Source organism: Dreissena polymorpha, chromosome 4 (assembly GCF_020536995.1).
Source record: "Dreissena polymorpha isolate Duluth1 chromosome 4, UMN_Dpol_1.0, whole genome shotgun sequence".
In the NCBI taxonomy this organism is placed as follows: domain Eukaryota; kingdom Metazoa; phylum Mollusca; class Bivalvia; order Myida; family Dreissenidae; genus Dreissena; species Dreissena polymorpha.
Genome location: NC_068358.1, coordinates 143,079,154 through 143,104,572, shown reverse-complemented (window position 1 = coordinate 143,104,572; position 25,419 = coordinate 143,079,154). Strand labels below are relative to the sequence as shown.

Below are 25,419 nucleotides of genomic sequence, written 5' to 3'. Positions count from 1 at the left end.
TGCTATTCAACCTAAAGCAATTTTAGGGGAGTTACAACCTGTAACCATAGCAACGGAAATTACAAATATGAAAGAAAGTGATTTAGATTACAAAAGATCAGAAATTGTTCACAATATTGTGATCGAAAATAATGGTCTACTTACTGCTGAACAAATTGTTGAAATAAAAACTTTGTTGTTAAAACATAAAGATATTTTTTCAACAAGTGATACAGATATCGGTCAGTGTTCAGAAACTACACACCGAATTGACTTGACGAATGACACACCTTTTAAATTGCGTCATAGGCGTATACCGCCTGGCATGGTTGACGAAGTGCGGGAGCACTTAGAACAATTACACTCATGTGGTGTAATTAGACCATCAAAGTCACCATTTGCTTCACCAATTGTTTTGGTTAGGAAACGCAATGGGAAATTAAGAATGTGTGTCGATTACAGAACTTTGAATGAAAGAACAATAAAAGACTCTTATGCTTTGCCAAGACTTGAAGAAATATTTGATTGTTTAAATGGTGCTCAATACTTTACTACTTTGGACATGAAGTCAGGATATCACCAAATTGAAATAGAAGAAACACATAAACAAAGAACAGCATTTACTTTAGGACCATTTGGACTTTGGGTGTTTAATAAAATGGCTTTTGGTTTGACGAATTCGCCTGCCACATATCAGATGGCAATGACTGAATGTCTTGGTGATTTAAACATGAAAATTTGTGTCGTTTTTATTGTCGATATTATTATTTTTAGCAAAACTTACAAAGAACATTTGGATAATATAGAACAAGTTTTTGAACGTTTAAAATCTTGGAATTTGAAGCTTGCACCTGAAAAGTGTAAATTTTTTAGAAAGAATTTATCTTTTCTGGGTCATGTTGTGGGCAGTGATGGAGTAAAAACTGACCCTGAAAAAATTGATAAAGTTAGTAAGTGGCCAACACCTACAAATCCAGATGAACTTCGAAGTTTCCTTGCGTTTGCAGGATATTATCGTCGTTTTGTAAAAGATTTCAGCACCATTACACGTTGTTTGGCGGATTTCTTCCACCCACTAATGAAAAAAAAGGGAAATTGAAGTCTAAAAAAGAATGGCAATGGGGTGCAGATCACCAGAAAAGTTTTGAACTTTTGAAAGGTATTTTAACTTCTTCGCCTGTATTGGCATATCCCAATTTTAAACTTCCTTTTGAATTGCATACTGATGCTTCTTCCAAAGGACTTGGTGCAATTTTATATCAAGAACAAGATGGGCTCAAACGCGTAATTTCATACGCTAGTAGATCTTTGTCCCCATCTGAAAAAAAACTACTCAGCTTTTAAATTAGAGTTTTTAGCTCTAAAATGGGCAGTAACAGAAAAGTTTTCTGATTACTTGACCAACAATCACTTTCGTGTGTTAACAGATAATAATCCGTTAACATATATTTTAACAACTGCTAAATTAGATGCTACTGGCCAACGTTGGGTATCAGCATTAAGTTCTTTTTCTTTTGACATTCAATACCGTAGAGGTATAAATAACAAAGATGCGGATGCTATGAGTCGTTATCCATATTCTCAACTGGAGTCAGGTAAGTATTCAATGGACACTGATGTAGTGAACGCAATATGTGGTTGTATTTCACCACCTTTTGTAGAACTACTGCCATCAATGAATGTCAATATTGTTGAAATTACTGAAAATCCTGGAAAGCCAGTGGCTCAAATTGAACTAAGAGAAATTAGAAAACAACAAAGAATGGATCCTTTGATTGACAAATGGAGAATAGCCACCATCGATAAAATAATTCCACAATGTTTTTCCAGAGAAGACAAAATAATGAAAGAACAATTTAGTAATTTTGTCATTAAAAGAGGAATCTTATTTAGAAAGATTAGGGAAAATGATGAAACTGTTGAACAATTAGTTTTACCTATAGTTTATAGGCAACAAGTTCTTTGTGGTCTACACACGGATGTTGGTCATCCCGGAAAAGACAGAACAGCACGTTTGCTGCGAGAGCGTTTTTACTGGCCATTTATGTTAACTGATGTTGAAAACTGGATTTTAAATTGTGACAGATGTTTGAGAAGAAAAACCTCAACGAACATCAGAGCTCCATTGATAAATGTTAATACCACATATCCTTTGGAGTTAGTTTGCTTTGATTTTCTGAGTGTTGAACCTTGTAAGGGTGGATATTCAAATATTTTGGTTATTACTGATCATTTTACTAAGTTTGCCATGGCTATACCAACAAAAAACCAAACTGCAAAACTACTGCAGAAATATTCTATAATAATTTCATTGTGCACTATGGTATACCTACAATGTTACATAGTGACCAAGGTGCCAACTTTGAATCTGAAATCATCAAAGAATTGTGTACAATTGGAAACATTAAAAAATCACATACTTCTGTTTATCATCCACAAGGAAACTCTGGTCCAGAGCGATTCAACCGTACACTTTTAGACATGCTTGGAACATTGGAAAATTCAGAAAAACAAAATTGGAAGAAATATGTAAACTCTTTAGTATATAGCTATAATTGCATACCTTATGAGTCCACTAAATTGTCTCCCTTTGAAGTGATGTTTGGTCGTAAACCAAAATTGTTTATTGATGCTGTTTTTGAGAAAGCAAACCCTGATTCAAATCAGAAAAGTTTTTCAGAATATATTGCGGATTTGCAATGTAGAATGCAGAAAACCAGGGATATTGTTGAAAAACACATTGATAAAGCAAAATTTAAACAAAAGTCAGTGTATGACAGGAAAGCTAAAGCAGCTAAACTTGAAGTAGGAGACAGAGTTTTGGTCAAGATACTTGCTTTCAAAGGAAAACATAAGATATCAGACAAATTTGAAGAAGAACTTTATACTGTAATTGAACAAATTAATGATAATGTGCCAGTTTATAAAGTTCAGGGCTTAGAAACAAAAAGTATAAAAACTCTACATCGAAATCATTTGCATTTGGTTGCAAATCAAGATGAAGAAATCATTAGGATAAATGATTCTGCAGGACAGAAAGAACCGGTACAGGACGAGTATAAAGAAAAAGTTTCTGTAAAAGAGAAACTTGATGGGGAAGAAAGTGACGTCACTGAGTCAGAAGATGAACTAGTGCAACTTGTATTCGGGGACGCCCAAACGAAGACCGTTGTTACGGATGATCAAGTTGTAGTTCATGTATCAGATAATGGGCATACTGAATGTCCAAATACTGTCATTCAAGATGACAGTATATTTGAAAATATTGAACATGTAGGAGTTACAAGTGAAGACGAAGATGGTGTAAATGTAGAAGAAAGCCCTGTTCTTACTGAAAATGTTGATGAGGTATTAGAACCAAGTACTGAAGAAAGGGAGAGTGTGCAAGTGAATGATGTAATCGAGTCATCGAATGAGGTTAGAGAGCGTGTTGAAGATCAAGATGGAAGAGAGATACCAAAACCTGCACCAAGAAGGTCAGACAGAGTAAGAAATGTCCCAGATAGGTATAAAGATTTTAAAATGTAGGCGTGTGTAAATATGCGAAAAAATTCATGGTTCACTATTCTCGAAGAGTTTATGAACAGTGAATTGATTGAAACAATGAGCCCAGATATGGTAAAACGAATTATAAATAGTATTATGCAATAGATTTGCAAACTCACTGTGTAATAATGATATTGTATGTGAAATTTTGTTGTTGCTTTTCATGTGTGTATTATATTGTGTGTTTTTTTTACAATCAGTATGCATTGTGTTGCATCAAATAGCCAGATGTTTGATACATAATTTTATGTTATATTCTATGTTGTGTGTTTTATTTTGTTCTAAATATGTGTTAAGTCTATGTGAGGACACATATTAAAAACAGAGGAGAGCTAAATGTGCTGGCTACATGGTAAGTATGAGTAGTCTGTATCTGTAGTCTGTACAGATCTAGTTTTACGAGTTGTATATTTGTACTTGTATAGTTAGTTACTGTACAATTGTAGTGGTAATGTATTGTAAGTTGGTGTAATGCTTACTTTATTGTATTGGTATAGTACTGTATCATAGTAAGTTTGTATTTTCTTATGTAAGACAGACTATGTTATGTGACAGGGACAATTCTTGTGACATTTGACAAATATTATGGACATACACATGTTATGATGAGGACATCATTTCTGAGCTGGGTGAAGTGTGTAACCAGTCACAAATTCTATTTAAAAGTTGTCTCCCTTGTGTGCATAGTTGTTTTTAGCCTATTTTCTTTCCTGTACATTGAATCTGTTGGGCAAGTTTTCTTTCCCGCTCTGGCAGTAGTATTTCATGGGTTGAGCTGGAAGGACATGTTTTTTCAAATGTAATTTAAGAGCCGTGCTTCTTTGAGGTTAGTATAAGTCTCTTGGTTGCAATAGTGTTTTTATAAAGATTGTGGCTAATTGATTTGTGTTGTACAAGTAATTATCTAATATATTGTGCATTTATATTAATTTGTAATGTGTTTCCGCGACTTGGCAAAATGGCAGCACTTCTCAGAATTGCTCTTTCCTATCTTAGTCACTATTTCTGTATGCTTTATTAGCACATGCATTTAACTTGCAGAGCTTAACATCTGCACGGAGAATCCTGTGTGTAAGATCAGTGTGTGAGGGTAAAGCAGCCATTCCATAAATGGTAAAACAATATTGAAATATTGTTAAAGTCATGAATGTATTATAAAAGCGGATATGTATGTTTTATATTGATCATTATATGGTTTTCTATGCAACTTTGTATAAAGCCACTAGATGACCATCATATTATTATGTATGTTATTTTACTATAATTTGTGTTATTATTAATTTCAGGTTGTCTTCATATCTGGAATTCAACATTGAATATTTAATATGTAGCACTATAATAAAGTATAAAACAACCTTATAAAAGGTTTACATGTCTTAAATCTTCCTGAACATTAACGAACCCGCACTTGTGGAACAATATAATTAAGTATAATTAATATATAAATACCACCAGTGTTACATACAGAGTCTAACGCCGTACCGATTGCGTCACAAGGGCATATTGCTTATCGTGAGAAGTACAAATATTTAACTTAAATCAGTAAAGTTTTTGGCCAATTTTTCAATTTTCTTGTGTAACATTTTGTTTTAGCACTGCGTCATCATTTTCTGTCAGTTGACAGTTCTATCATCTTTAACATAACGCACACAAAAACGCACATTTGGGGCATTGTTGGATTTATATAATGATCGAAATTTGTACCACATTTCATACAATCTTAAATAGGCAGCCATCTGGATCAACGAATCATTAGCCTCGGGTTATAATTACCGGACACGAATATTGCTTACCGTATGTGTCAATCTTCGGTCATTTCCGTATGTATTCGTTAGGTGTCCGTAGCATACGTATATTTAGGTTGCAGACTCGTGACTTAACAAACGGCCAATCGGAATTGTACATGTAGACACGTGACGTTACACAGCCAATCAGAATTGTACACATAACAATTATCAAAGCTTTCGTTGTTTATATCTATATTTAGGAGTCTTACTTAAACGGCCGAACATACAAGTCGCATTATTGCTGGCTTTCGCGGGATGGGCCCATTGCGGGCTTCGCATGTATCTTGTATTTGACAAACATTTTGGAAACGTTGTGTTGTGTTAATAAGCAGAAATAAAACGCAAAGAAATCAGAACTTTGTTGGTTACTGTGTATTATCAACGAACAATACGCAATTACGCTACACAGTACATTTTATGGAGCCGTGTACCATGGATACGACCGAAGTACGATCACAAGTGCGATCACGTGCCGAAAAAATGAAAACATCACAACCACAACGCGACATGAATTCAGGTCAGTTGTTTAAAACAATTATGGCAAACTTGGAGAGGGAATTTCAAAATTTATAAAGTAGAAAATGAAAGTAAAAGGCGTCATGACAACGAAATTTTTAAGAATTGTTTTAAAGAATTTTATGTAGTTAGATGTTAAAAATAATATTGTTGATAATAAATTATGTACGAACAAATTTTACAAGTATCAAAATCATACAGTTTTTCATTGATCTGTAGTTTTTCTAAAATATCGGGAAATTAAGAATAAAATAAATAAAAAAGAAAGTAATTTAAATTTACAGAATTTTCTGAGTTATAGAAATAATGAAATTAGAGGCGAAAAAATCATTGAGAATATTTAAAGAATTTTGAATAAATTGTGTATGATTATAATATAGATTGTATACGACCGTGCGTTTTTTTGCGCACAAATCCATTTTAAATTGTTGGTATTTTTTGTAAAGTTCCATTTAATTAAAACGTACAAGGAAATAATAATATCTTATATAGTTTTGTTTATTATTTTAATAAAGAAACTTTGGCGGTGGTTTTATTTATTAATATAATAGAAAAAAACTCGGAAATGATACAAATATTCAAAGAATTTACCTAGTATTTTACATTGGCAGAATTAAGAATTTAGGAATTTAGATTATTTAAGACAGTTTGGTTTATTATTTTAATAAAGAAAATAAGGCGGGTTTTGTTTATTAGAATGATAAAGAAAATTAAAGAGGACGAATAGATAAAATTATTGGAAAATTTAAAAATAGTTTTCCGAATTGTAAAAGAAAGAAAATAGGAAATAAGAAAAATAATGTTGATTGCGAATATGAATAAGGCAGACACACAAAAAAAAATATTATAAGTGCACAGGTCAAACATGTCAATAAATCTATGCCCAACGGCAAAACTATAGTGCTAAAGATGAGGTTTATGAAACCATGATTTGAACAGGAACGTCTATCATTACCCATTACTCTAGGTCAATAAAGTGGCGCGCGCCTGTCAAAAATGTACTGGCTGCACGTGCGTAAAATGATTATGCCTAAGGCGGTACACAAGTCATATTAAGTAAATGGCTTGTCAGATGTCAAACTGTCATGTACTTATCCGAAGTATGTTTTGAGGAATTGACTAATATTTTTTCGTTGTAAAGAATTATATTTTTTTTAATAAGATATCACAGTAAGTTGTCATGACGATATTTAACAATAACTATAGGGATATTTACAAATGTTTGCCATGATTTTGAACAACTGATACTTGTATCACCACGACGCAGATAAAAATATCGAGATTTGAAGACAACGCCGAAGAAGAGCGACTTCGCGAGACAACGCCTTCCACAACGAATAGAAGAAACAAACAACATAATTAGAATGGAACATCACGGCGTTTACTCTCAAAGTGAATACCTGGTTCTATCGCTAAAAGAAGACCAACGCCAGAAGATTTCGAAGGACAACAAGTGACGCAACACTGGACACAATACTTGTGACGTTAAACACTATAGAGTAGATGCAGCCGTTCAACTGTTTGACGTGCGTAGATAACGCATTTGGAATGATACTTTCGAGGCCTAAGACATCAAGGAGAACACTGCTATAGTTAATACCTCGTGAGCATTATGGCCAATAGAAGATCTTAATGTCCCGAGAGAAATGAAGACGCTGGGGCCATCAACAAAAGTACAAACGACAACGAAAACAACAACAACGATGAATACAACGGAAACGACAATCGACGACGCAAGTTAAACATCGGAAAGCAGAGCTGAATCAACAAACGCATTCCAATTGCCACGGGCGAATCCACAATCGGCTTATCTTCATGACGGCGGCAATGACTTCAATGAAACATCGCATTCGCCGCGAGCTACAACTTCAAGACAACATGGACGCCACCAGATGTACAGATGGCCAACGATCAACATATGATGTTCTACACAACATTTCGATCGACATTTAAATTGTATATCAATAACTAATGTTTTTTATTTCAGCAGAGATGCTTGTTAAGGAAATTATATTGTTATCCGCATATTTTCCAGCATTTGAGTGTGTTTATATGAATGTAGTTTTTTTTATTTAATTAGTAATTCAATAGTAAAATTTTAAAAGATTTTTTTAAATCATAAAATATAAAAAAATCAAATTAAGGGGGAAAGTTGTGTAACATAACGCACACAAAAACGCACATTTGGGGCATTGTTGGATTTATATAATGATCGAAATTTGTACCACATTTCATACAATCTTAAATAGGCAGCCATCAGGATCAACGAATCCTTAGCCTCGGGTTATAATTACCGGACACGAATATTGCTTACCGTATGTGTCAATCTTCGGTCATTTCCGTATGTATTCGTTAGGTGTCCGTAGCATACGTATATTTAGGTTGCAGACACGTGACTTAACAAACGGCCAATCGGAATTGTACATGTAGACACGTGACGTTACACAGCCAATCAGAATTGTACACATAACAATTATCAAAGCTTTCGTTGTTTATATCTATATTTAGGAGTCTTACTTAAACGGCCGAACATACAAGTCGCATCATTGCTGGCTTTCGCGGGATGGGCCCATTGCGGGCTTCGCATGTATCTTGTATTTGACAAACATTTTGGAAACGTTGTGTTGTGTTAATAAGCAGAAATAAAACGCAAAGAAATCAGAACTTTGTTGGTTACTGTGTATTATCAACGAACAATACGCAATTACGCTACACATCAACGTTCTATCATCAACGTTCTATCATCAACTTTATTGACTACATGTATTAAAAAGAAAAGACTTGAACTTCTTTATATCAAAAAAGTTTAATACGCGGGATATCATAATTTGAAAATTATAATGTAAACAAAGAGTCTTACCACCTGAAACGGTCCCGGATTAAACTCGACGCCGTCCATAAAGAGGAGAATTCCAATAAAGGCGAAAACGCCAACCACCCGAAGTGTGTCTAGGTCCAAAATGGACCCAGACCTTGCCGTAAAACACCCGATCCTCGCTCGGTACGTTCCGATGTCCACAATGATTGTAACATCGAAATGTACAGCATTGTGTCATACCGGTGACAATAACGTAGTGACGTCACCATCTATGTATAGAATGAAGTGTACAGTGCGACGCTTTGTTAAATATACGGAGTTTCCTAATCATTTTGCTGAGCCATTTGGCATCAATTGAAGTTATTAAAATGAAATAATTATCTGCCTCAACATAAACCAATTGTATTCAATGATAATATTTGTTTGTGAATATCATAGTGCCTCAAATTCATTTAATTGGCTCAATTTATTATATAGATTTTATTCTTTGACATAAATACTCCTTTTTTTTCTTGTAATCTCAACATTGCTCTGCAAATTTTAGCCGAGGCAACTGCCTCGGTGTGCCTCAGCGTGGCTACGGCGCTGTGTTAAACCAAATGTTCTTATTAAACTTTTCATTTTAATTTACTTGTTTTTATCAAAAGGATACGATGCTTATGTACTTAAAAACACGTGTTTGATGGTTTTCGATTCACTATATCTTTCTTCTCTTAAAATTTGGAATCATTAGTGATATTATAGGCATTTTTCACTGTTGAACAAAATTGTGTCTTTGTGTCGTATGCACAAATCTGCATGAAAACTACATTTGGACTCACATCGTACATCAAATCATTTCTGTCGTCAGTTGTCAAAACATCTATATACTGTTTGATTCCAATAATGTCGCTTTAATGGAATTACTATTTTTTATATATTTGATTCTTAATATTTAATCAACTAAACTTGTTTTATTAGTAGTACAATTTTGCAGTAGCCCCCCATTAATAGTTTTATTATTACTTTACAGTACTGCCCCTGGATTTTGTTCACGTCATTGTGTCTTCGCTTGTCAATTACGTCATAACTCTTTCTCTGTTCCTGGGTACATGGATTTTTTGACGTCATACGATCAACTTTCCAGTTGTAAGCTACATGCATAGGTCATTGGGTTTATAACGTTCAATTTTATTTATATTTTCTCTCTGATAGGCGTTTCTTTTTCTTTTTTTAATTATTATTAATTCAATTTTAAGCAGTCACATAAACAACCAAGCAATGTTATATGGAATTTTTACACCCATTATTGCTGCTTCTTCCTGTATTTGCGCGATGATTATCTGAAATATTAATATGACGCTATATTCCTAAATCTTTTTCTATAAAGAAGGAATGTAGTTGACACTTGTTTGTAGTTTCATTTTATCGTTCGTCAAAAAGTTGTAACTCTGTTGCTCTGATATCTTCAAAACCATTGAGTAATTAAATTGTAATTAAATTAAATGCGTTTTATTATTGTTTGATTTGAGTTACAATGCTATGACGTTAAATTTTATTTACACTTAAATGTATTATGAATATTGCTGGGCCAAGTGTGAGGTTGAGGGCTCTATAACCGGTTTAAACCCCCAACGCTTTGCATTGACCGTTCCAAGGCGGTGACCCCAGCTTTATTCATATTTTGTGTTTATGTTGGTTTGTATTGTGCTGTATTGTGCTGTTTTGTACTGTTTTGGCAATCGGTCACTTGCCTTAAATAAAGGACCAACTAATTGTTTTTAATGAGAATTAAATACTGCTCCAGCAGCTGGAGTTTCACTTTTTTATATTGAACATATAGTTGTCTCTCAAATTATGAAACATCTAGACATTAACAACATACTTCATGAAAACCAACACGGGTTTCGCACTAAAAGATCTTGCGAGACACAATTACTACTGACAACTGATGAAATTTCCAAATATATGAGCCAAGGTCTCCAGATAGACATAGCGATAGTCGATTTTGCTAAAGCGTTCGACAAAGTCCCTCATCGTAGACTTGCCGAAAAATGTCCTTTTATGGCATACGTAACAACACCTTGTCCTGGGTGAGCAATTTTTTTAATGAGCGATTACAGCAAGTTGTCATAGATGGCGAATCTTCTAACCTATCCAAGGTAACTTCAGGCGTGCCGCATGGAACCGTTTTAGGACCAACATTATTTCTTTTGTTCATAAACGACATTGCCACAAACATTCATTCGTCTATTCGTCTATTTGCCGACGACTGTGTTGTATATACACCAATAAGATCCAAAGATGATAATTGTCGACTTCAGAACGACTTAAACACCCTAGTCAATTGGAGTACTACCTGGCAAATGCAATTTAACATTGACAAATGTGCAATCATGAATATAACTACAAAGAGAAACATCTCAAAATTTGACTATAAAATGCAAGGAACGTCACTTGAAACTGTTAAAAAACCACCCCTACTTGGGAGTTGAACTCAACGAAAAACTGAAATTTAATCTACACATCGACAACATCACCTCAAAGGCCTCCAGTGCCTTAGGTTTCTTGAAACGCAATCTAAGACATTGTCCTAAACAAGTCAAAGAACGCGCCTACCACACACTAGTGAGACCGAAATTGGAATACAGCTCTACAATTTGGAATCCTCAACAAAAAACGCAAGTGTCACAAATTGAACAAATCCAACGTAATGCCGCCAGATTCGTACTTGGCAAACCGTTTAATTACCAGAACCCTAGTAGTGTAACATCAATGATCCAGGAGTTGAATTGGCCTTCTTTGGAAAAACGAAGATACAACGCTGACTTAGTACTTATGTATAAAGTTGTGCACAACCTAGTTGCAGTTCCAACATCAAATCGGCCTGTTCCATCAGCTCGACACGAGATGAAATTCATTCCTTATCACTGCAAGATAAATGCTTATCAACATTCTTTCTTCCCGCGAGTTATTGTCCCGTGGAATCGCCTACCTGACCAAGTGCTTCAGCTAGATACAGTAGACAGTTTTAAGGCTGCTCTTCAGCCGGCAGTGGTGGTGTAATCGGCTATCATTAACAATGTAAAGTGTACATACAAGTTGAACATTTTAAGTCACATTTTATTTTTGGGAGCATCCGACCCCCGCACCTGTACAGTTACCCGCATCTTCACCCGAAGTCCAATAGGATTTTATGAAGTACTTCATCGAAGTCGAAGGAAGCACTTCCCTTTACACTCCCCTTTCCATTTTATTATCATATTCCAAAGGGATAAGGACATGTTTCGGTAATTCGTTGTTAATTGAAGTCAGTACATACATTTTTATGTATTGCCTGCTTACTATAGAAGTATTCCACAGCGAATTCTTCATTTCTGATTCACTAAAAAGAGTGTGTTATATCTGGTAAAAAGTGTCGAGTTATCTGGAATCGAAGTGCCATTGTCTTTGAGGTGATCGGTAAAAGAAGTGTCCATGAAAATTTAGCATCCGACTCTTAAAACCTTTGAACTTCCTCAAATATATTATTTAACTAAAATTAAACAAGTTGTAACATTAATGGACATATTGATCTTTTATTTCGTTTAGTTGGCATGTTCTTGATTTAATTCCAAGTAATTTTTATTTTATTGAAATACGTACTAATCATCGAATTTATGATGATTCTCGATAAAATTTCATCTCTTTTTTTATAATCCACTGTTTTTTTCACGACTTTCTTGCTCTGCAATACAAAGTACTATACCATTAATCGACCAAAAAATGTTACGTGTCTGAAAACCAAATGAACAGAAAAAAGCTGAAGAACTCAACTCTCGCGCGTGGCTTTTGTTGTTATCTGGTATCGAAGTACACTTTACAATTAAAATCGTAGTTTTCATTTCGTACCCAAAATCAAAATAAAATAATAAGTTAAAACATCGATACAGAATTAAAATTAAAATGAATATCACAATCATATATATGATAAGTTTTATTTCAATTCATTTTCAAAAATCAAATTCGATAAGTATTTGGCAGAAAAAATAGTGTGCTTACTCAAAATACGTGTAATGTCACATGATTTTAAAATGGCGATACTCCGTGCAGGGAGTTGTCTGCTGATATTTTATTTAATTTTAAATGTGCACGGCAAGTCAGGCTCATCAGAGGTTTGGTTTCCCATAATCAAAATAAATGTCCCATTTTAATTGTATTGATTGGTTGTGGACTGCATTTTACTTCAAATATTCCGATATTATCATCATTTTCTGTCAGATAGACATTCAGTGTAGTCTGTATGGTTACCCTCAAGTAAATATAGCAGTCTAAATGTTCTTATAGTTTTGTATTGGCGGGGAACAGTAAGGTGTCATTATTTCTTGTGGTAAAATTGTTTCTTAACTTTGAAGAATAAAAGATGTAGTACAACTAAATGAGATGCACATATTTAACACACTGACACAGGCACTCGACATTAGTTGTTCTCTCTCCCCCCCCCCCCCCCCCAGCTGCAAAATACTTGAAATTGTCAGTTTGTTATACTAAACAAAATAGATAGTGGAATTCTTTACTTCTGTTTTTTTTTTCTTTACTTCTTTACATATTTTATCTTGATATTTTGTATAACAAATGGATAATTGTGAGGGCTTTGAGGGGTGTAGCAGCTAGGGGGTGTGGGTGGGGGGGGGGCAACTAATGCTTAGTGCCTGTGGTTTAACAGTCTTGTCGCTTCTGTAAATAAAATAGGTTCTGAAAGATCATCATCTAGTATCTAAGAATAACAAATTTCTTATAAGATTTTAACATGAAATTAAAGAAATGTAGAGAATAGAGGTTTATTAATTGAATATAATATATTTATTGTTGTATATATATGAAATACTAACTCAACCATACACTAGAGGAGTTAATTAAAATGCATTTGACATGGTAATAGGGTCAACCAGCATAATTCAAATAATTCTATCTTTATTCCTTTGTATATTAGAAAACTTATTGAATCTAAATTCTGATGGTTAGGAAATGTTTGTGAAAAAATTAATGACAAACTAATTGCATGACATATTATGGCACTCTACAACTACTATATATAAATAATCAAAAATTGAAATAGCTACGCATTTTAAGATCATAAATGATGTTTCAGAAGCGGACATTTGTTATTGATTATGACAATGATACATTCTCCATGGATGGTAAACCATTCCGCTACATCTCAGGCAGTATTCACTACTCAAGGGTTCCCTACCAGTACTGGGATGACAGACTGCACAAGATGGCTGCAGCAGGACTGAATGCTATACAAACGTATGTGTTACATAAGTTTGAATGTTGAAGCGGTTTGACTGTTTATTAATTGAAACAATGAATTTATGCAGCTAAGGATGTATAATAAGAACAATTTACTTTATATTATTGAAAATAACGTCTTGAAATTGAAAAAAATATACTGATCATAGATAAAAATATAATAATTTAATTCATTGTAATGTAGCAATTTGCTATTTTAGGGCTATTAAGTCACAAGCTCATGGTGAAAAACAGTGATTCTTTGGTCTTATTGTTTGTGTGTTTATTTTGCTTTTTATGCTCCCCCAAAATTAATTTGGGGGGGAGCATATAGTCGCTGCTTCATCTGTCCGTCCGTGTGTCTGTGTGTTCGTCCGTGCACAATTTTTGTCCAGGCTATTTCTCAGAAAATAATGAGTAATGGCCCTTTCAAATTTTCCATTAACTGTACATATAGTGCAATTCTTGTCCGGGCTATTTCTCAGCAACTATTGCCTGGAATTCAATGAAACTTTATGGGAAGCTTCACTACCAAGAGGAGATATTTATATTATCAGCAGGTTCTGGTCGATTGATTTTTCACAGAGTTATGGCCCTTTCAAATTTTACATAAACTGTACATATAGTGCAATTCTTGTCTGGGCTATTTCTCAGCAACTACCGTAAAAAGTTGTGTATAAGGCGCACTTTTTTTACCCCAAAATTTCATTTTAAAAACTTGATGCGCATTATGCACAACTACAGCCATGCCAAGACATTTTTTCCCTGTCAGTTACCCAGTTGCAGTAATTCGTATCATCGGTTTCCCGGTGTTTAAACTGTAACTATGTTAATAATAGTGTTATATTTACGATCTGAAGTAGGATGGACAAACATTATAAAGTTAACATAAATATTTTCTATCTTTTTCATGTACGTACAGAGCATTAAAATCAAATAAATTTGAAGAAGAGAATGAAAAACAAGGAAGCCATTTTTATTTAAATGTTATTGTTTTCCCACAATATTATACCCTACTGTACTATGGTTACACAATTTATTGGGAGGCACTTGTCGATTTACAATAGTATGTCGGCAAGGCCTTTCTCGATAAATTTATGATTATTTTTCTTGATTTTCAAATGTGTTTATTAAATTGATGTTGTGTTTGTTTACACGTTTTCATACGTCTTGTCAAGATTGAGGATGTGATTATCGAGCAATTTGCGTCACCTGTCAAGTTTTGTGTAGCTGGGCTATTTTCAAAACATGCGAATTGGCAAACGGCTTCACACCTCCATTGTTTGTTTATCGCCGGTAATGTCGTAATGGTGTTAAGAAGTTTGAGTCGTTAAAGTCTCCTGTCAGTTATAGACACTCGAAAAGAACACATGATATCAGCAATGTAAATAAACGCCCGGTTGTGAATAAGTCATGGATGAATAACCATGTGACAATACCAATCGATAATGTCAATTTCTTGGTTATAACTACCGGTAATCCATCCGTTATGGGTACTCCTCCACGATAAAATCGTGGACATTTACTTCTGAGACATATGATGAAAACCTTGATGGTATCCTCGTGAAAAGTGTGCATTTCATGCATAATTCATTTAAATCCAAACATTTATTTTTACGCATAATATGATTTAAAAAAAAACACAAACTAGTTGTATCGTTATCGTCTTTAAAATAATTAATAATTGAAGCAATAAAAGAACACGTAAGATCGGAAATGTAAATATAACGATTTTCAGTAAGCCTGCGGTACGAAATTTTTCCCCCAATGTTTTTGCTTCAAAAACTTTTTTTTCGATTTTTTAGCTTAAAAAAGTAGATGCGTGTTATACATAAATGCGCGTTATACACAACGTTTTACGGAAAGGCCACAACAAATTGATGATTTGTTCTATGGATTTTTGCTTCCAAAAAATGGAGCGAGCGAGCGAAATTAATCATAATTAATCAAAATTAAATCATAGGCGAGCGAAAAAAAAAAATACATATACATGTATTGTCTTTGTAAATTGATATAATTTGCCAAATAAATGCATGATATCTGCAAAATACCCGTACAAGATTATTTAGAAGTAATCATTGAGTTTAAGCCCTTATCAAATGTTTGTGAAAATAAATAAAAAGGTCTCTTATAGCTGTTCTGCTTACTCACACAAGGTAGAGATTACTTAAATTTAACATGGTTCATGTAGTTTTAATTATCAAAGTTCAGTGATTTTTTTTGCTCAAAATAACAGCCAATTTTCGGCTGCTTCCCAATCGCAAAATTCCATGTTTTTTCCCAAAAATCTGACCAAAATTTCCCAATTTCCCCCCCAAAAAAAAAAAAAAAATTTTTTTTTTTAAAGAAAGAAGTCTCTTTTGTCTAAATTATGATTTCTTAACTCTAGATCTCAACTTTCTTTTTTAAACATCCTACAAAATATAGATCTTAAATTAAGTCCTTTTTGACAATAAATAATTCCCAAATTTGCCACTTTTATTGATTAAAAAAAATCCAAATTAGACCAGACTCCTTTACGCAAAATGGCTAGAAAACCCCATGAACATGCATTTAAAAACTATTAATTCTGTTACTTATAATCATATTTATAATGCTTAATTTTTCCCAATTTCATGGTTTATTGCGATATTGTTCCCAATTTCACGGTTTATCGCGCTAATTTTCCCAATTCAAATGGCACAGGCTGTAACAAGTAAAAGCAAAAAAAATCACTTAAGTTTTATAAGAAGCTCAGTTTTCTGTCAATGATGGTTTAATAACATGACACTATAAATAATACAATAAATATCGAGCATAAGCAGTGACTTTTCTTCGCGTCATAGTTTACAGTCTGTGCCTTTTTGATTGGGGATAACCTGCAATGAATCATGAAATTAGGAATATTGAATCATTATTAGTATGAGTATAGATAACAGTATACAAATTGTTAATAAGTGCATGTTTAACTGCTTTCTAAAATGTATATTATAAAGTGCTAGGGCATTAAACTGCTGTATGATAAACTAGTTAAACCAATTGAGTTTATTTTTAAAAAGAACTTATTTTTTGGAAATTTTGGTGAGACTTTTAAAATAAAAAAAAGTTACTTTTTGGGAAACAGCATTTTTTACAATTTTCAATTTGGACACAGCCTATAAGAGTCTGTAATTTGGCAAAAACACTGATACGAAATATCTCGAATTTGCATTAGTTCTAAATATCATAGGTTATGGTATTATACAATACTTGATGCATTACTTTTGTTATTTTAGCACTGTTAAAATTAGAAATGAGAAGTTAAAGATTTTTAAAGTAAAAAAATAACTTCCTAATGAAAGAAAAAAAAGCAATTGGTAGTTTAAGTTTTGTATTTTAATATAAAAAAAGTCAATCAAATGCCAGTAAAGTTGTTTAGGTCCAGAAAGTTTCTTCACTGTCTTACTTATGTTAAATTCATGTTTTAGGGGCATAATGTACACCTTGCCCTTAGCCATCAACAGTTTGATCTCGTAGATAGGTGGCTTGTACAATTTATATTATACTCGACATTTTTTAGTCCAGTTCAACGGCGACACTCCTTTGCATGTTAATGTTTAATATTTTAACTTAATCAATACCAACAAGTTTATTGCAGATTTTTACCAATCGAACGCATACCGGCCACATTCACATCCTGATGTAGATGCGGTTGAAATAATAAAATAACTAAAATCATCTGTGATGCAATGACTAATTGCCCCGGGGGAAATTAACATTTCCATTTGTGTCTTTTGCCAACATGACAAGACAGATGAACGCTGCCATTTGTTTTTACCATAAACCAAACTAATAACGCAAAGCGTTATAACACTCTATGCCGTAAAATAAGTATGCTAAATAAAACTAAATCATTTAATAAATAGGTGCGCAGCAAATTTTTTGCTGCGGGCGCAAAATAAAAATAAAAATATTTTTATTTAGTTTTAAATTTTTTAGGTGCGGCGAATCCATCGAACATTTAATATATTTTTTGCGTCCTTATGACTGGAATTCAATGAAACTTTATGAGAAGCTTCACTACCAAGAGAAGATGTGCATATTATCAGCAGGTTCTTGTCGGATGATTTTTCACAGAGTTATGGCCCTTTGAAATTTTCCATATTACATATAGTGCAATTCTTGTCCGGGCTATTTGTCAGCAACTAATGACTGGAATTCAATGAAACTTGATGGGAATCTTCACTACTAAGCGGAGATGTGCATATTATCAGCCGGTTCTTGTCGGATGATTTTTCACATAGTTATGGCCCTTTGAAATTTTCCATTGTACATAAAGTGCAATTCTTGTCCGAGCTTTTTCTCAGCAACTTATTACAAGAATTCAATGAAACTTTATGGGAATCTTCACTACCAACAGGAGATGTGCATATAATCAGCCGGTTATGGTCGGATGATTTTTCACAGAGTTATGGCCCTTTGAAATTTTCTATAAACTGTACATATAGTGCAATTCTTGTTCGGCTATTTCTCCCCAACTACTGACTGGAATTTAATGGAGCTTTATGGTAAGTTTAACTACCTTGAGGAGATGCGCATGTTATTTGTGGGTTCTGGTTAGATAATTTATTTAGAGAGTTATGGCCTTTTGAAATTTTTAAGTTATTCAACCGTTCATCGTATTATTTTGTCCAAAGTTATGCCCCTCAAGACGTTTCCTTTTATCTGAATATATAGTGCAATATTGTGACAAAAAAACACCTTTGGGGAGCATCACCCATCTCCGAAGGTTTCTTGTTTCCATATTATTTAAATAATGTCTTGGCAGTCAGTTCAACGACTCACAGTGTTCACGGGTAACTACTGGTAAGCTGGTTTATCATTGCTTAGTGCACATAGTCTTGCCAGTAATCGACTTGGTCAGGAACTGTCATGAGGATGATATGAATACTTGACAGTTGTTAGCTCACCTGAGAACAATTTGCTCAAGGTGAGATTTTGTGATCACTTTTTGTCTGTCATTCATCGTGCGTCAAGCGTTGTCAACAGTTACCTTGTTAACACTCTAGAGGCCACATTTATTGTCCAATCTTCATGAAACTTGGTCCCAATGATATCTCAGCTGACTTCAAAAAATGGATCTGGTCTTTTGAAAAACATGGCATTCATGGGGCATTGCAGTTTTTCTTCAGTTTGAAAATGGTTCTGGTCTGTTGAAAAACCTGGAGGGGGGAGCAGTTTTCTAATTTGTCTGTAGGAATACCTTGTGAACACTGTAGAAGTCACATTTTAGTCCAGTCTCCATTAACAATTTAGGGACATTTGTACTAAAGATATATTGATCAACTTCAAACATGGTTGCGGCCCATAGAAAAATATGGTCACAAGGGCAGTTTTCTTATATTGCTATTCTAGTAGCTATAGTAAACCCTTGTTTATATTGGAGAAGTCACCTAACTAGAAACAAATTATTTCTGGTCCATTGAAAAACATAGCCATCAGGGGGTGGGGCAGTTTTCCTTATATTGCTAACATAAAACCTTGTTAACACTCAAATTTATGGTCAAATTTATGGCCTGATCTTCCTGAAACATTTATGATAATGATATCTGAGCCAAGATTGAAAATATTTCTGACCTGTTTAAAAATGCATCCAGGGAGCGGGGCAGTTTTCCTAATATGGCTATAGTGAACCTTGTTAACGCTATAAAAGTCAAAAATGGTCTGGCCAGTTAAAAATATGGCCTTGTTAACACCCTTAAAGCGACAATAGCAGTCCAATCTTCACCAAAAGATTGGTCAGATCATTTGTTCTATCTTGGCTGAATTCAAAAAAATTGTATTTGTTCCTTGAAAAACAAGGTTGGAATGGGGCCCGGCAGTTTTTCTAATAGGGCTATATTGAAACATTTGTTCTGATGAAGTGGGCTGAAAAATCAAATATTTATTTTTCACAAAGAATTTTCATTATTTTGAACTCTACCTTGTCGGAATAGTTTAGTTTCTTAGGGTCTCTAGCGAGTGCGGCTGCCTTAGAGTCCATGGTCCCCTTGTTTTGTATACTACTCTGTTGATAATATGTTTTCATTCGTTTGTTTTCAGGTATATACCATGGAATATTCATGAGCCAGAAGAAGGGAAGATTGACTTTAGTGGTCAGCAGGATGTTGTAACCTTCCTTGAGACAGCACAGAAGTACAACCTTTCTGTGATCCTTCGTTCTGGACCATATATCTGTGGAGAGTGGGAATTTGTATGACTCTGTCTAAAACTTTTTACTTATATATGAGCCATGCTCTGTGAAAAGGGGTTTAATGCATGTGCTTAAAGTGTCGTCCCATATTAGCCTGTGCAGTGTGATGACACTTTCTGCTTTTATGGTATTTATCATTTAAAAAAAGTCTTTTTAGCAAAAATCCAGTGGACTGCACAGTCTTATCTGGGACGACACTTTACGCACATGCATTAAACCCCTTTTTCACAGAGCATGGCTCATATAATTTTAACTTCAAGGTCAACATAGCTAGGTTCACAAAGTCCTTTGATCTTTGTCGATATTAAGTTCAAACATTAAGCTGGACATTTTCTTAAGTATTATCACATCATCCATACTCTAATTGGAAGTTGTAAAATGATGTTTTCTTCTTATTAACTTAGGTAGTGTATTGACTGTGTGTGTTAATTTTCAAAACTGTAGTGTAAATAACCTTTTTATGCAGTAAGTAACTTAATTTTAGTTGTATGCCTCAGGCATTTGATGAAGGAGGTATTATAATGATTGCCCTTTCTGACTTTCTGTCTGTTCTTCTTTCTCTCTGTCTGTGAGTAGTAGATTTTACTGTTTCTAACAGCAACAACGCCACTTGTTGCAAATCTTTGAATCTTGCACACTTTGTACTGTAATTATGTACTGTATGATTTATCAGAAAAGTCTCTGAATTGTTTTACAAAATTCATTTCATTTTTCTACTGAATTAAATGTAACAATGATACAATATCTCTTTACAAAAACGAGTCTAAAGTATTCCTTTTAAACCTAGTCACAAGTGTGTTTTTGTGCTTGATTTCATGCATCCTACATGTATATACTCATAAATTGACAGGCATGTACGGAAGTGTGACCCGTATACTACACAAGCTCTAAAGTCTCACCTTGGTCTGTACATAGATTGGACTTTAATGAAATTGGCTTTTTCTTGGTTATCAAAATTGTACTTATAACTAGCTGCAACACTGCTCGCGGCAACAAATGAATTCTCCCACAGTTGTTTATAAAGCTGGTTCACCATATCAACAGACTTCACTTTGATCTTGATCATAAATAAAGCATCTTTGTATCCTTGATACCAAAGATTTTTGCAGTAGGTAATTGCTTAGGTCGTTCATAAGGTAGAATGTACCTCAAGAATCTTAAAACATGCGAAACGTTTTTAGCTCACCTGAGCACAACGTGCTCATGGTGAGCTTTTGTGATCGCCTTTTGTCCGTGGTGCGTCGTCAACATTTTGCCTTGTGAACACTCCAGAGGCCACATTTATTGTCCGATCTTCATGAAACTTGGTCAGAACATTTGTCTCATTGATACCTCGACTGAGTTCGAAACTGGGTCATGCTGGGTCAAAAACTAGGTCACTAGGTCAAAAAAAGAAAAACCTTGTTAACACTGTAGAAGTTACATTTGATGCCCAATCTTCATGTAACTTTTTCAAAATGTTTGTCTAAATGATATGTTGGTTGAGTTCAAAAATGGTACCGGTCCATTGAAAAACATGGCTGCCAGGGTATTCCTTATATGGCTATAGAGAAACCTTGTGAACACTCTAAAAGTCACAATTTTTGCCCAATCATCATGAAACTTGGTCAAAACATTGGTTTTATTGATATTTGGACGAGTTCGAAAATGGTCCAGATCGGTGAAAAAACATGAACGCCAGGGGGTGGGGCAGTTTTCTCTATATGTATATAGTGAAAACATGTGAACAGTCTAATATTTAAGAAAGATAACCTGTACATACTTTCTAATACTGGTAGTTAACTCCCTTGTTAAAACCTTGTTAACACTCTAGAGGCCACATTTATAGTCCAAACTTCATGAAATTTAGTCTCAATGATATCTTGGATAAGTTTGAAAATGGTTACTTTTGCTTGAAAAACATGGCTGCCAAGGGGCAGGGCAATTTTCCTTTTATGGCTATATATGGCTATAGTAAAACCTTGTTAACACTCTAGAGGCCACATTTATTGTCCAATCTTCATGAAATTTGGTCAGAAGATTGGTCTCAATGATATCTTAGATGAGTTCGAAAATGGTTACGTTTGCTTGAAAAACATGGCTGCCAAGGGGCAGGCCATTTTCCTTATATGGCTATATATGGCTATAGTAAAATCTTGTTAACACTCTAGAGACCACATTTATTGTATGATCTTTATTGAACTTGGTCAGAAGATTCATCCCAATAATTTCTTGGACGAGTTCAAAAATGATGGCGTTTGCTTGAAAAACATGGCTGCCAGGGGGCGGGGCATTTTTCCTAATATGGCTATAGTAAAACCTTGTTAACACTCTAGAGGCCACATTTATTTTCCGATCTACACGAAACTTGGTCAGAATATTTGTCCCAATGATATATTGGATGCGTTTGAAAATGGTTTCGGTTGCTTTAAAAACATGGTCACCAGGGGGCGGGGCATTTTTCCTAATATGGCTATATATTGCTTTATTAAAACCTTATTAACACTCTAGAGGCCACATTTATTGTCCGATCATCATGAAACCAGGTCAGGGGATTTGTCTCAATGATATCTTGGATGAGTTTGAAAATGGTTTCGGTAGGTGGAAAAATATGGCTGCCAAGGGGGCATGGCATTTTTCCTTATATAGCTATAGTAAAACCCTGTTAACACGCTAGAAGCCATATTTATTTTACGATCATCATGAAACTTTGTCAGAAGATTTGTCCCAATGATATCTTGGACAAGTTTGAAAATGGTTTCAGTTGCTTGAAAAACATGGCCACCAGTGGGCGGGGCATTTTTCTTTATATGGACTTATGAATCTTCATAAAACTTTTCAGTTTATTCGTTTAAATGATATCTTGGATGTGTATGAAAATGGTTCTGGTCTGTTGAAAAACGTGGCTGCCAGGGTGTGTACTAGTCATGAAAGTTAGTAAGAACATTTTGTTCCAATGACATCTTGGGCTTTACAGAACAGGTCAGTTCCTTTGAATCTCAGTCGAGCGACTTTGGGCCTTTCAGGCTCTCTTGTTTATTTCAATCATAGTATTGTCATGGATGCTTGCATTTTCAAATTTCGCTCCCCATGATTTATTTATGTGCAGGGTGGACTGCCAGCTTGGCTGCTCAAGAGTGACAACTTGAAAGTTCGAACCATGGACCCTAGTAAGTACATGTACAGGTTACTCGCTTCAGTACATATTCCCTATTGAATTATGCTTGCGGCACAAAAAATTTCAAGTGCATTTTTAATTCCTTAGACTACTTCTTTTTGTGAAGAGAACCTTTTTTAACTGTATTGCAAAAGGAATCACATGGCCTTCAGATTCTAGTAAAAACAAACAGATGAGACACGCTTACTGGCTTTTGGCTAAAAAAACTTTGTTTTAATAGAAAATACTGTGAACGCTGAAAGTGTAATCTCTTGTTAACCTGTGCAGACTGCACAGGGTAATCTGGGACAACACATACGGTCATTAAGCCCAATTTACCAAGAGCTTGGCTCAAAAGTTTTAATTTGCTAAACTTTACAAATGGCATGATATTTAAATTTACCATATTTCAAGGTAATCATATTGACATATAAATAAAAATACTGAAACAAAAATGGTATTGAGTGCAATGCCTAGTAAGAATCACACTGATTTTTTTATCCCTTGCCATAGGCGGAGGGATATTGTTTTGGCGTTGTCCGTCCATCTTTCCGTCCGTCCTTCCGTCCGCCTTTCCGTCCTTCCGGCACTTTTGTGTCCGGAGCCATATCTTGGAAGTGCTTTGGCGGATTTCAATGAAACTTGGTATGAGTATATATATGGATAAGAGGATGAAACACGCCTAATGGCATTGTACACCATCTGTTAATAACAGAGTTATGGTCCTTTGTATCTTGGAAAAATGCTTTTTTGTGTCCGGAGCCATATCTTGGAAGTGCTTCGGCGGATTTCATTGAAACTTGGTATGAGTATATATATGAACAAGAGGATGATGCACACCAAATGGCAGTGTACATCATTGGATAATAAAGGAGTTATGGCCCTTTGGATCTTAAAAAAATGCTTTTTTGAGTGTCAAATATAACTCTTTTGTGTTCAGAAGCATATTGGCAGGAGATATCAATTCAACGAATTTGCTTGTTATTCTTTCAAAATAAATGATATCCTAACAGTTGAGTAAATTTTGTTTCAGCTCTCAGTATTATAACACACTAGAGGTAACATTATTCATGTATGACCATTCCATTGCAGATTACATCAAGCCAGTGGGCAGGTGGCTGACGAGACTCTATGCTGAGTTGAAACCCATGCTGTATAAGAATGGAGGACCAATCATCACTGTCCAGGTGGCTGCTTGTATTCATGGATAGACATTGAGATAATAAATCCATTTCTGCAATAAAAAGATAATAAATAAATAAATCAGAGAAGCATTTTTATTTAATACAAATTTAACAGCATCATTGAAACACTGTCATTTATTGAGTACTGATTAAAATAAGATGTTTAAAAATACGATATATATATGACTGTATGAATATAAAATTGGACTTTTTAGTCTAAAAAGAAGGTGATGTATATTTAATTTCATTCAGATAGAGAATGAGTATGGCAGTTATGAGGCCTGTGACTATGACTACCTGCGTTTCCTGCGCGACCTGGCCAGGGAGTGTCTTGGCAATGATACAGTCCTGTTCACGACCGATGGTGACAGCGATGGGTTCCTAAAGTGCGGCACACTTCCTGATGTGTATGCTACAATTGACTTTGGTGTAACATGTACGAAACACGCTTTATATCATTTCTGCATACCAGCTGTTCCTAATTTACTTGATAGCTCTTGTTCTTGCTTTGTTGTGCCTTAGTTTCATAACCTTTTATTACTGAGTGGGTAGCAATTTGGTTTGCATTCCATCTGTCAGTACGTCTTTATATCCTTACTTCCTAAAGCTTGTGTTTTCGACTACTCTTTAAAAACTGGAGGATCTTGCTCAAGCTTTCGTAGTTGAAGGGCTTTAATGCATGGATGATTGTGAAGAAACTAATTTTTTGTCTTTGACATGCTTTGGTAGAATTATGGCCCTTTGTCGTTTTTCACGTCCTAAAGCTTGTGTTTTCAATTTCTCTTTTACTGCTTGGTTGATTTCGCTAAAACTTTCACATTTAAATAACCTTATTGTGTTGATATTCATTAAGAAAGGAATTCTGGCAGCAACAAGTTTTGGCAGATTTATTTCCCTTTGTCTGATTTTCCACTATAAAAAATACATGTAGATAGTCTCTACATTTGTGTTTTCGTGTTCTCTTAGGTTTTGCCCAAACTTTCACAGCT

At 34.5% G+C, this 25,419-nt stretch overlaps 1 protein-coding gene across 3 annotated transcripts in view; it reads left to right on the top strand.

The window, feature by feature from the left end:
• Positions 1-4,616: 4,616 nt before the first annotated feature.
• LOC127877168 (beta-galactosidase-like) overlaps positions 4,617-25,419 on the top strand; it is a 44,788-nt gene continuing 23,985 nt past the window's right edge. For 2 of the 3 annotated variants that reach the window (XM_052422830.1, XM_052422829.1), the window contains exons 1-6: positions 12,621-12,779; positions 13,757-13,917; positions 19,960-20,110; positions 23,199-23,259; positions 24,339-24,433; positions 24,683-24,866. In XM_052422830.1, the coding sequence (XP_052278790.1) occupies positions 12,681-12,779; positions 13,757-13,917; positions 19,960-20,110; positions 23,199-23,259; positions 24,339-24,433; positions 24,683-24,866 (751 nt within the window). In that variant the 5' untranslated portion in view covers positions 12,621-12,680. Of the gene's footprint in view, positions 4,639-12,620; positions 12,780-13,756; positions 13,918-19,959; positions 20,111-23,198; positions 23,260-24,338; positions 24,434-24,682; positions 24,867-25,419 lie in introns of those variants that run through there. The other variant, XM_052422831.1, reaches the window with a different exon arrangement.